Source organism: Ostrea edulis, chromosome 3 (genome assembly GCF_947568905.1).
Source record: "Ostrea edulis chromosome 3, xbOstEdul1.1, whole genome shotgun sequence".
Classification (NCBI taxonomy): domain Eukaryota; kingdom Metazoa; phylum Mollusca; class Bivalvia; order Ostreida; family Ostreidae; genus Ostrea; species Ostrea edulis.
In genome coordinates this window covers 17,982,395-17,995,592 of record NC_079166.1, presented here as the reverse complement: position 1 = coordinate 17,995,592, position 13,198 = coordinate 17,982,395, and the positions used below count along the sequence as shown (strand labels likewise).

The 13,198-nt window shown below is 34.9% G+C and overlaps 1 protein-coding gene across 3 annotated transcripts in view; it reads right to left on the bottom strand.

The window, feature by feature from the left end:
- LOC125675604 (protein kinase C-binding protein NELL1-like) overlaps nt 1-13,198 on the bottom strand; it is a 45,275-nt gene that overhangs the window by 9,835 nt on the left and 22,242 nt on the right. For all 3 annotated transcript variants that reach the window (XM_048913360.2, XM_048913358.2, XM_048913359.2), the window contains 6 exons: nt 11,350-11,500; nt 7,807-8,077; nt 6,191-6,263; nt 5,908-5,948; nt 5,155-5,286; nt 3,639-3,732 (listed from right to left, as the gene is read on the bottom strand). In XM_048913360.2, the coding sequence (XP_048769317.1) occupies nt 3,639-3,732; nt 5,155-5,286; nt 5,908-5,948; nt 6,191-6,263; nt 7,807-8,077; nt 11,350-11,500 (762 nt within the window). The remainder of the gene's footprint in view (nt 1-3,638; nt 3,733-5,154; nt 5,287-5,907; nt 5,949-6,190; nt 6,264-7,806; nt 8,078-11,349; nt 11,501-13,198) is intronic.

Genomic DNA, 13,198 nt, shown 5'->3' with positions numbered 1-13,198 from the left:
CTCTGGATATTACAGCTGCTGAGTCTATATAGTCTTTTCAAAGAAGAGTGGTTTATAATTAAATACCACACAATTTCTTAATGACAGAGACCTAGCTGTTTTTTTTCTATAATTTCACGTGTTTTGTTAGATTTAGAGACCTATTTAATATGTAGGTGTTTTTTTTCTATAAATGCTACACTGTGTTGAATTCTGAGACCTAGCTGTTCTTTTTATAAATGCTACATGCTATGTTAGATTCTGAGACCTAGCTGTTCTTTCTATATATGCTACTGTTATGTTAGAGAGACCTAGCTGTTTTTTCTATAAATGCTACATACTGTGTTAGATTTAGAGACCTAGCTGTTTTTTCTATAAATGCTACACACTGCGTTGAATTCTGAGACCTAGCTGTTTTTTCTATAAATGCTACACTGTGTTGAATTCTGAGATGTAGCTGTTTTTTTCTATAAATGTTACAAGTGTTAGATTGACAGACCTAGCTGTTTTTTCTATAAATGCTACACTGTGTTGAATTCTGAGACCTAGCTGTTTTTTCTATAAATGTTACACGTGTTAGATTGAGAGACCTAGCTGTTTTTTCTATAAATGCTACATGTTGTGTGAGATTGAGAGACCTAGCTGTTTTTTCTATAAATGCTACATGTTGTGTTAGATTTGCAGCACAGTGACAGACTTGGCTGTGTCGAAGCACCAGGTGCAGAGTGTTGTTCTATGAATGGAACACAACAGATTACCGTCTGGTGACGTCAGGACAATCTCGCCTGGAGTTCCCTGCCCTTTCTACTCGTGTGTTAGAGGCAAGCCTTACTGCTAGTTATAATTAGACATTTTATGTTTATATACCACCCCTGTGCTGAATGCATTTCAAACAGCATAATAATGAAACCATCAGACAGAGTATTTGATAAGTACTTTTTCTTGACTTGACAAATATATAGTAACATATTTTGTAAAGTTTCAATATAAATATTCAGATTAAGTCGGAGTCTGGGGTAGGTGGCCTCTAACATATTTCATGTCTGATGGTGTTTGTAGCTGTAAAATACAGATTAAAGATCACCAGTTATGATATGTCAGATTGTTTAACAGTTCCTAAGTATAAATTGCCCAGTGTATATTGCCTGTTTCAAACAGTGTACCTTTATTGTCTCAACTTTATTCATACTTATATAAGCAATTTACATATTTTCGATGTCAATTTTACAAGTTGAAAGATTTTTGCATATTAATTTTTTTGAAAAAAATAATAACAAAATAAATGTCAATTACTGCACAATGTCGTGTTAATAAATTTGAAAAATATTTCATTTGATATCTTATCATTCACAGTCAAATTTATTTTATGACAGATATAAACAACTATTCTCTCTCAAGAAATGAATTAATCACTAAGAAATACGGCTTTACAGACCATCTCTACCATCCAGAAGCCATTTCTCCTCCTGAATAATTAATCATTGCTTCCTGCTTTTTCGAGTCTTACAAGTGCTCCCCATGAAGAAGAAAGACATAGGAATTATACATCAAATCCCACCTACATAACCCCGTCATAAAGTCTAATTTTACTGACAGCTTGAAGCGCTGCAAACTGAAAATACACTATTCCACAAAATGTCCATCATTTATTTTTTCTATATTGCACAAATGTGGGTGGCAGTTTGAGGGTTTATGATGACAATCTATGTGAAGACACTAAAACTTTAATATTAGAACAGACCACAATCGGGCACAATAAGCTTGATAAAGATGTGCAAGAAAAGCTGTAAACTTTATGAGTGGTATAAAATAAATTTTTGATAAATTATCAGAAGTTTCTTGACATTTTTACACATTATGTAACAGCGAACGGGGGATAAATACTACGAAATTTTGGCTCAAAACTGACTACATGAAGAGGAAAATCTGATTCCAAATAACCTAATGCGCCATTTGAATTCACATGCTTTTATTTCATTACCCACATATCAAAATGTTATGTACATGAACACCGCATTAAAATACTTTTCAATATTTTTTCTTTTAGATATTCCGTATTAAATATTCCCTTCAATCTTTACATTAAATCCTGCCAGAAAAAGTCACGCTCTACTGAATCAACCAAGATAAAAGCATGGTGTTTATATGAACTCCGATAACAATATGAAACATCATCGTAATTTATTTCGACATCCATCATCTCCTAGATATTAAGATACTCTTTTACTTTAATAGCCTTAATTCCTTCAACATTTACAAATCAAAACCCAAGCTTTATACAGTATATTTTATCTTCTGTAGTTCTAGTATTTTGTCATAAAATCCTAATTTTCACAAAAAAATCAAAGCCTTTGAGTTCACTCTCTAGTTGTGTTTATTCTCGGTAACCATTTTTCCTGTACACCTCGTTTAATTCATTAGACCACTGAGAAGAAAAATCAGTGAAAGCAGAAAAATTGACCTCGACAATCTAAGTTTGAAAATCAAAACATGTGGTATGTATTGCAGTTTGCTGATTATGCAAATTCCCCCAAAGTTTCCACAAATCCTTATAAATATAAAACTCTATGTGTTAATATGACACAGACATTCAAGTTTGATATATATTATCAAAGGATGTTTACAGAATACAGGAACAAAATACTTGCTGTAGAATACCATCATTGGTGCTTTCTTTTTTAGATATAACCCTGGTGTGGTTTTTTTTTTTTATTACCTTAGATCAGTTGTGAAGAGAATTGAATTCCATTAGTTTTTAAGGACAGGAAAGATCAAGATGGGTCTGATGATGAATTTAATAAGATACAAATTACTTAAATACTAAAAAGTGAAACTGGATCTGTACATCATTACTATAAAATTACATAAAATCTGCTTATTATCTAAAGGAACATCAGACAAAAATGTCCAGAAACATAAGGACCATGATATAGGTAACAATAGGTCAAATGACATCAAATTTGAACTTAGTCATCAATGAAAAGGTGAAGATAACGAACAGTGATCGATCTCAGAACTCTTATAAGGAATACAAAATAGATAGTTAATTGGACAAACATGGACCCCTGGATATACTAGAGGTGGGGTCAGGTGCCTTGGAGGAGTAACCATCCCCTGTCGACCAGTCACACTCGCTGTAGGCCCTAAAACTTGACCAGGTAAATGATGTAATTCGTAGTCAAAATCAATGTGCCAAGAACGGCCTAACAATTGGTATGAAACATGTCAGACAGCATTTGACTCAATGACAGGTTGTATTGGCAAACTAGATTGTTATAACGACCATAAAATTTGCGAAATGCTGACTTTAAACGAGACCATTGAAACCCCTGCACCAACAACTTGTTTGTCAACATACAGAAATACACCATACACCAGCTCATTTACTCAACAACAAAAAAATGCAGAAAACTAACTATGACAGACGGAAAGGAGTAATACTATATGCCCCTCCCTACCATTTAATGGCGGAGGCATCAAAGTTACGTATCTATTCCTTATCAAGCTGATCACACACTTATATATGAAACCTTGTCAGATTTCAACAAATGTATTACTCCAGTCACAGACTATCATGTTGACTTTGTCGTATCATAAGCTCATCTGAAATCCTCATTCACATGTGACTGTCACATGACTGTCATGTGACTTATACTCACTCAGACAGATAGGGCAGCATTCTCCGTCCCGATACACAGGATGACTACAGTGGGCAGGCGGACAGTCCATCTTTTTACAATCCACTGTACCATTCTACAACACAAAACAGACTGTACCGTATCCTTCTAAAACACAAAACAGACTGTACTGTACCCTTCTACAACACAAAACAGACTGTACCGTACCCTTCTACAACACAAAACAGACTGTACTGTACCATTCTACAACATAAAACAGACTGTACTGTACCCTTCTACAACACAAAACAGACTGTACTGTACCATTCTACAACACAAAACAGACTGTACCGTACCCTTCTACAACACAAAACAGACTTATATCTCTAGATATACTGTCAAACACACATTTAATGAAGCACTTCAGGGAATGAATTCTTACAGTCCACTGTACCCTTCTTAAACACAAATTAGACTGTACTGTACCCTTCTACAACACAGAACAGACAGTCTTATATCTCTAAATATACTTATAATGAAGAGCTTCAGAGAATGAATTTTTACAGTCCACTGTACCATCAAAGCAGAGTGAAATACGAAAACAAAAAATTTACATTGTGTCATATCAAGCCTAAAATTACAGTAGATGAAGGGGAGACAACCTACCAGTCATTCCTTCATCTTATCCCATACAAATTTACCTCATCAAAAATTTAACAAATATAATCCTGAATAAAGTACTACCAGTCTATAGATAACAATAAATATTATTGAATACAGTATGTACCGGCCCCCTGTTAACTGTTACTCAATACAATAAAGTATCAAGCATCTTAAACACTGATATCTAAACATGAAACCATATTTCACATTTAATCTAAAACATGGACTAAGGAAAAAGAGGAAAATGTGAAGCCCCATCTAGGGATATAAATGAAGCTTATCAAATTAATTCTTCCTGCTGTATAAAGGGCAAATCTATTTCTTGACATTTCCCAGAATTCAAATATACTCATAAAATTACTACAAACATATTCTTTATCACAAGATGTTAACCAAAAATTTCAATATTTACACATCAATCAAGCAACAAATCTTGCACTTTTATTTTCTGGCTGCAATTCAACAGATGTCAAGCAAGTGATTTTTTAACATTATGTATAATATCTCTAAACACAGAGAATTTGCCAAAACATGATTTGTTTACATGCTTCAATCGGTCAGTGATCCTTCAAGACCTTGCTCAGTTCGATAGACAAATTTACTGTCTAATGTTAAACCGATGCTTTTTTTCCACTTCTTGTGTATTAGCCATTGAAGAAAAGCGAATACGGCAAGAAATAATGAAGCCAGTTGAATGAATATCAAATTCTGAGAGCTACAGTGTGTCTGAAAGGAATCCTAAACTTAAGTTGTATGCTTCGATCTGAAAGCACCTGGCAGCAATTGTGAAGAAAAAAGATAATGTCTGTAAAAATTACAATGATCTTATACTGACTCAGTCATTCATTACCTAATTCATACAAAAATTGACCTCTCCTAATCCACTCCTGCGTACCTTACAAATGCAGAGTGTACATTGGTCTGGGTGCCACGCCTCCCCCTCAGTCCGAGACGTTCCATTGTAGCGACAATTCTTGTGACATTCACACTGCTCCAACTCTTTGATCCTCTCCTTTGCTTTTTGGAGCTATTAATGCAAAAAAATGACCATGTCAGGAAAAACACACAAGAGCCTTAATACTAAATTGTGATGAGGAAGCTTTAGGCCATACAGCTCACCCGAGTCTGTTTATCATGTAGAAAAATCAATCTCGTCAACATTAAAGTCCTTTTAAATTAAACATCACACTATAGGACCAATAACAATGGACTTGAGAAAGAAAATCATATGTAGGTTTTACATTCTGATCGTGAAACATGTATTTACTGCAATTTAAAATGTTAAAACACAATAATCTAAATCAGTTTTATACTCTCTCTTTTTTTTTTAATAAAACATCAAACATAAAAATATTACACTACAAAATTGATCAATATTATGAGGTGTTTGTAATTCATCATTCTTTTTGGTGTATACATAGAGGCAGGGATGCTAATAATGAAGGGGGCAAATACAGTCAAATAAATTCAGATGACCTGCTTTTGAAATTAGAGGTAATTTTAATTGTGAGGTCAGTAAGTTTCAAAACAGAGCAAAGCCCATTGGTGAATGCCATATAAAACCATGGACATCCAGACAAAGGGATTTGTTCAGCTTTACCCCCACCTTCAAAAACAGATTTTGGTTTAATGAATACATTGTTTTAACCTTTTGCTCTAAAGCTTGATACTGTGTACATGATGGACAACCTGCAAAAAAGGAAAAAGTAAAAATTACACTTCAATCTGTCCAATGGAAGGTGAAGATAACAAACAGAGATCAATCTCATAACTCCTTAGCTTATCATACAACCCATCATTAGGAGCTTACAATGTTCTAACAATTTTGTGTGATGATGTTAAATTGGTTTTTTGTTTTCTTGTTTTTTTTTAATGTGAAAACTGGATAAAGTTAAAGCTAGGCTGTGGTAATAAAATTATCCATTACTAACTTGTATCTTGGTCTGGACATTGTAAAAGATACCCATGAGCCTGTGTGACGATCTGTACATCTTGCAATCCCCCCTGTAAAATGAAAGTAAAACCTTTAATAACAACAGATCAAACTGGACAAAGGCAGATCTGATGAGGAATTAGGTCTATAAACACACTACATTTCATTCTATACTGTTCTTGCATTACATGTAATCTCTTGGGGTGGATAAAACAAAAATTAAAAGGATGGGGGGTGGGGGGTTTCTGTTGCAACTCAAGCTTGTACCTTTTCTACTCAAAAGGATGGGCAGTTGAGGAGTGAGGAGTTTGTCATGGAGGTTCTAGACTGAATGTCAGGAATAAAAAGCTACTCAGTTAAAAACCATCACTATTCTGAGAAATGTCTGAGAGAAATGCTTCAGGGTTTTAGTTTTTGTTGTTTTTTTTCATATTACAGACAGAATGTTTGATCTGATGGCAACGTTTTAAAATATGCGAAAATTAACCTTCTCTTGAAATCATAAATCGCAGGGTTTTATTTTATTGAGATAATCGCAAGTGAGGGGACAAGGTCATGGTGTAGAATGGAACAATTCTCCTCTAATCTCGTCAATTAATACACAGTGTCTGCTGCTGAGGATGGGGAGACTGTAAACAACACATTTAAAACATCTCCTGCACATTTTGCCCGTCTCAAGGTGTATCACCCAGGCGGGAGAAAAAATTCAGATTGTTTTATGTTGAAGACAATTTGAAATATTGCCACTGCTTGGCAAATAAATGCGATTCTGAATGAACAGGGAGAGTGCTTTAGAAGTTTATGTCTTTTTTTCCAGACAGACACCTAGGCTTAGGGTGATCCCAACATTCTCGAACACTTTACAAACTTGAGCACGCATGAATTCCTGGAGACATAGTTGCTCTTAACCAAACATATTTTTGTCATTATCGTTATTGTTCACAATGGTCAGATGAATTTGAACTACACGGCAGTAAAGTACATTGGATTGACCTTTTACAATGGTCAAGTCTATTTCTGTTAAACGATAGGTTTAGCAATTAATCTTCATGTTAATCAAAAGATGAAATTAGCCTCTGTGAACAGATCACGATACACCTTCAGTTGATTTCATGAACTGTTATAACCTTAATGAGGAACGCGTGATTTATGGGTCCTCTCCACATGACCCAAAGCTCTCATTCTCTACACCAACTATCTAAATGTCTACAAGTCAAAGTCGAAATCACACTTGCACTGAAATTTCACAATTTTAGTAGAAAACTTGATACCAAAAATTTTGGATGTGTCAAAAGTAGCAAGGATTTGGTTGTACATGTTTAAGAGGAATTTTCTGTTATTGGATCAAACAACAATGTAACTTGCAAATTGGTCATTAAAACAAGAAATGCACAAATAAAAACATGTTTTTGAAGGATTTTCTATTTGGGCAATGTTTTTCCATTGGCTTTTCAAGTAATTACACAAAAAAGGTGGAGTCATAGGAAAATTTTGTGGTAATTAATAAATTAGAATATATGCTATTTAGCAGAATTCTAAAACATTTAAAAATAGTTTTAAAAAATTGTATTATGTCTTGGGTACCATTTATTCTTAATAAGTTATTTTACTTACCCTAAATAGTGCATGTTGTCTATTCAGCTGACCCACATATAATTGGATATTGGAAGAAGGTGGAATATGATCAATAGTTTGAATATTTTGTTCATAAAGTTTCAAACAGTCCACAAACATAGTCACATGGGTGCCTGACACAGTCACAGCCAGTTTGTGCCACTCATTGTCTGCTAGTTTGTGTCGGAATGTTAACACGTAGTTGTGCTGGTCATGAGTGTAGTGAATGCGAATTTCATCCCGAACACCACTACTCTCAATCTCAAAAAACCTGCAAAAAAAATTCAAAGAGCTGTTTTACATTACTCCTAGCAAGGCATTTAATGAAATATCAGAAAATGCTTGAATAAATGTGTATTAATTTTTCATCAATTAGTATTAACTGATTATATCAATTTAAATTATTAATACTCAATAATGTTTGAAATTGACAACAAGAAGGCAAATCTTTAAGGTTCAAAATTAAGACGTCTGCACGTATCAAAAACTGATTGTATCCATATAGCAAAGTAAAGATTTGCATTTGCAGATTTTTAATTTTTTTTTTCAATGTGCACATTACTGCCACCTTGTGAAGTGAAATTGACGATGTGGCAGGCCACAAATACATTTTTTGCTGACTTGTGAAATTTATTACACTATAACACTGTAACACTAAAATTTACTGCACTATAACACTGAAAAGAGACAGCTGTGGTTTTTGAACATTTTTTTTTATTTTGCACTTGAAGAGCCTGTCGTGTGCCGGCAATTAGGTACACACAGCAGGCAACCGCTTGTCAAATTTCATCTCATTCACCACCATCACATGAAAAATCCCATGGACCAACCAGAGAGGCAGATCTGAAAGCCACACCACCAATCAAAATTGTACCGTGAAACTAGCTTACACGTTTTCTGAATGAAAATTCTTCAAAAGGCAGTGATGCAAATCTTTAATAATTTGATACAGATTAGAAAACGTCTACAAAGCCGGAAGTGCTTCAGAGGGAGACAGAAAGCAGTAAACTGCTCAATTAAGTTCAGAACACAACCACCATTTTCTCATGGAGTTAAATGTAATCAAAATATATTTTACGGAAAAATTTCTCACAGAAAGTTCAAGAGGGATCATCAGTCTCAGCAATCCTTCATTGGTCTTATACTAAATTCATTACTGTAACAACAGCCAAAAGAATATAATTTAAGTCATTGAAGCGTGAAAAAAAAATGGCACAGCCTCAGTGTGACAAAACATGATATAAATATATCTTCATAGACTAAAAAAATATGATTCAGTTCTGGCTGCATGAAGGAATAATTCAAATACATGGACACATGAATAGAAACAATTACTGTTTAATCCGTCTTTCCATTCTTCTAATCGTCTTTCCATTCTTCTAATCGGAGTTTTCTGGGTATAAGTAATAGGCTGATGTTGCAGATATGTAGGAATTTGCTTGCTTAAATGCTTTATCAAAGGTTTGGATTGTTTCTCTGGCTGTTTATTTGATTAGAATGATTAAGTCGGGACTTGGCAAAATCTCAATGAATTTCCTGCACCTCCTGTATAGACTGCATTCACATTTACCTAGATATTTATTAGGGGAGAAAAAAGTATCAATTGCCAGAGAAAACAATCAGGGATGAAATCCATCCCCAGAGTAACCTGACCGAAGATGATCAAGGTGTCTGCAAGCTTCCTTTCGAAAGTCTTAAATATAGAAGTCCTTATCTCTATACAAGATTAGTAATTAGAAAACATAGGACGAAAAAATGCCTTGCAAGTCTGGTTTGTAGTTTTCTGACTGGATTTACACCTGAATCTGATCTGGATGTACAAGGCAGAGATATGACCTCCTACTAGCCTTTTTTTTTAAATCAATGAATCTGTGTACTTGTTAAAAAATCAACTAAAAAACACCATTGTTAAATAGGTGCCCTTTGAAATGAACAGACCCAATCTAAAAGCTTGAAGGATGGCAGAAAAAAAATCACTGATTCTCTTCTGTGCACACACCCACGTTGGAAGGTCCAGCGATTAAATGTTTATTTTAGTGTACCAGAAAAAAGTGAAAAGCAGAACTATTTTTGTGTTGAGCCACATTCTCAGGGAGATGGAAGCTAAAGGCTTGTGACCTTGAAGGTTGATAATCCAGTCATCTGTTTGTGGGCCGGAAACGCGGAGCATTCCTTATACAAGAACACACAAGAACAATATACTCAGAGAATCGGAGTCATTGACACACCCTGAGGAAGAATTATAATTCAAACTGACTGACTAAGATTCATTAGTTAGTAAGAGATGAATATCTAGGCAAATTTTTTATTTTAATGAACAATACTTTATTTCTTGAGATGATGTGTTTCTTAGTAATAAAAAAAACGGCTGCATGCATACACGACTCTTTGCGATGACACAATTAAAATTTCCTAATGCTCTTAAAAAAAACTAGTTTGATCAGTAACCTTCCTCATCTAAATTACCAATATTTCAAAACAATATCACTTAATATACTTTCTTAATTCTAAAAATATTCCCGAAAAAACTCATTTTGGGTCTTTGACAGCTACCTGTCCGAAGATCTAGAACAAACAGCAACCGACCTATCTTACATAGGGCACTCTGCGATTTACATCACGAGTCCTGAATTGTTACAAGACAAAAAACCTTTCATCAAATCTATCATGCAAAAGCCAAAGGTGCTGGTGATCTCCCACCAAGCCGTCTGACATAAATTAACCTCCTATACCAGAAACCTCTCAATTAGTGACAAAGCAACACATCAGAATTCAAGGATGGGGGAGGGGGTGGCTGCAGTGCTGATCAGACGGAGCAACAGAAACACAGACAGAGAACCACCATCACACACTTAATTCTTGTTCAAGGATACGCATCACACCAAAGAAAATCTGCACAACATGTATACTTATATATTTTGAAACAGAACATTTTGAAAATTTATAAATATTTTGATCAAAAACTGCAGATTATATTAAAGAATAATCAAGGTAAAGATTAAAACCCCTGGGTTTCTCAAAAAAAAATCTCAACTTATGTTTGAATTTTTTTGGATTTGAGCAATCAAAATTTGAGTAAAATCTCAGACTTAAGTACAAGTTCTGACTTAAGTCACAGTTAAATTCTACTGAGATAAATGGCCAGGCAGTGAAGTTATAAATGCTAAGAAATAATTGCTATTGATATTTATTTTTCAATTTATAGTTCGAAAGGAAGTTGACCATGATGACAATGTGTTTCTTATTCACCAATAGCCAAAATAAAACTTACAAAAACTGAACTACAAAAGACAATAAATAGCCTCATCTAATGCTGAATAATTTCATGATTGTAGAAATTTAGTTGCTAGTTTGATAAATTCGAATTTATCGAAGACAACAAGGATTATAACCTTGAGAATGAATCAACAAATTGTTTAAATTTTGATCTTTATCAGAACAGAATTCTACCCAGCTGACTTCAGACGTTTATAATTCATTTTAATAGCAAAACAGTATGTAGAAGTATTTCTAATCTGTGTAAAGCCTGATATAAATACTTACCTATAAATGTCTGATGAAAAAGCTAATATACTCCCAGAATTCCCTACTTCCTGCTTCATTGTTGCTAAAAAAGTTATTTCACTACTGTCTTTAAAAATCCTTAGAGCTTCTCTCAACATGTAATCTGAAACAGCGAGGTTCCGATCTGAATCTGAAAAAAAAAGCAAATGAATCAATATTAAAAATGATAAAATATTAAAACTTTAACCATAACCATTTTAACACTGGCTCAATTAAATTCATAATAAAACCTAAGTCACCCCTACTTCATTAGGACTTGCCCCTCTATGTTACTTCTGCATCATTAGGACTTGCCCCTCTAAGTCACTTCTACATCATTAGAACTTGCCCCTCTAAGTCACTTCCACATCATTAGGACCAGCTCCAGACTCTAAGTCACCCCTACTTCATTAGAACTTGCCCCTCAAACTCACCCCTACATCATTAGGACTTGCCCCTCTAAGTTACTTCTACATCATTAGAACTTGCCCCTCTAAGTCACCCCCACATCATTAGAACTTGCCCCTCTAAGTCACCCCTACATCATTAGGACTTGACTCTCTAATTAATAAGTCACCCCTACATCATTAGGACTTGCCCCTCTAAGTAACTTCCATATCATTAGGACTTGCCCCTCTAAGTCACTTCTACATCATTAGGACTTGCCCCTCTAAGTCACCCCTACTTTATTAGGGCTTGTCCCTCTAAGTCACTTCTACATCATTAGAACTTGCCCCTCTAAGTCACCCCTACATCATTAGGACTTGTCCCTCTAATTAATAAGTCACCCCTACATCATTAGGACTTGTCCCTCTACATTACTACTACAGCATTAGGACTTGCCCCTCTAAGTCACCACTACATCTTTAGAACTTGCCTCTCTAAGTCACCACTACATCATTAGGACTTGCCCCTCTAAGTCACCACTACATTATTAGAACTTGCCCATCTAAGTCACCACTACATCATTAGAACTTGCCCCTCTATGTCACCCCTACATCATTAGAACTTGGTCCTTAATGCCTCCTTATTATCCCCCAAGTCCCATTGGGGATCCAGGTTAGAAAAGGTCCTCAGTAGCCCTTACATAGGGTGATCCTTTGGATGAGACAGCAAAAACCGAGGGCCCGTGTCACAGCAGGTGTGGCACGATAAACGATACCTGACCCTACTCAAGGGCCGTAAGCACCAAGCATAGGCCTAAATTTTGCAGCTCTTCACTGGCAATGGTAATGTCTCCATATGATTGAGTGAAAAATTCTCGAAAGGGACGTTAAACAATATAAAACCAACCAACAATCTTACAAAATCTATGTAATTTGATATCATTGACCTTTTTGTCTTTGAAGTTTGAATGTGTACTCTTGAACTAAATCTTTATATGCTTCTGAGTTTGACTGCACCCTGTTCCCCCAGACGTGTTAAATCAGCCAATATGTAGATGATAAGGAAATATTATCTCTAGCACTATTTTTGGCCCATTTTCAATACACACTGATCAGAGAAGCACAGAATTCAGGGGAAGCCACTCTTAATTCAATGCACCTTATCTATTCCCTATAACCTACATCTTGTTCTAACGGTAATTTACATCTGTGATATTTGACAGAATAAAAGAATACCTCAAGGAATATCGACTGCAGAAAAAGAATTTTTTTTTTGAAAATTTATGAAAGAAAATTTTGAGATTTCACGATACAAAACTCTCAACTTGGTATTTATATATATGCACCAGACACAATGGTTTAGTCTATCACGAGATCCTAGAAAAACAGATTTCGACTTCCATGTATAACCTCATCTTAACATGAAATAATAAATCTAACTTAACACCTCAGTTTCACCAAAT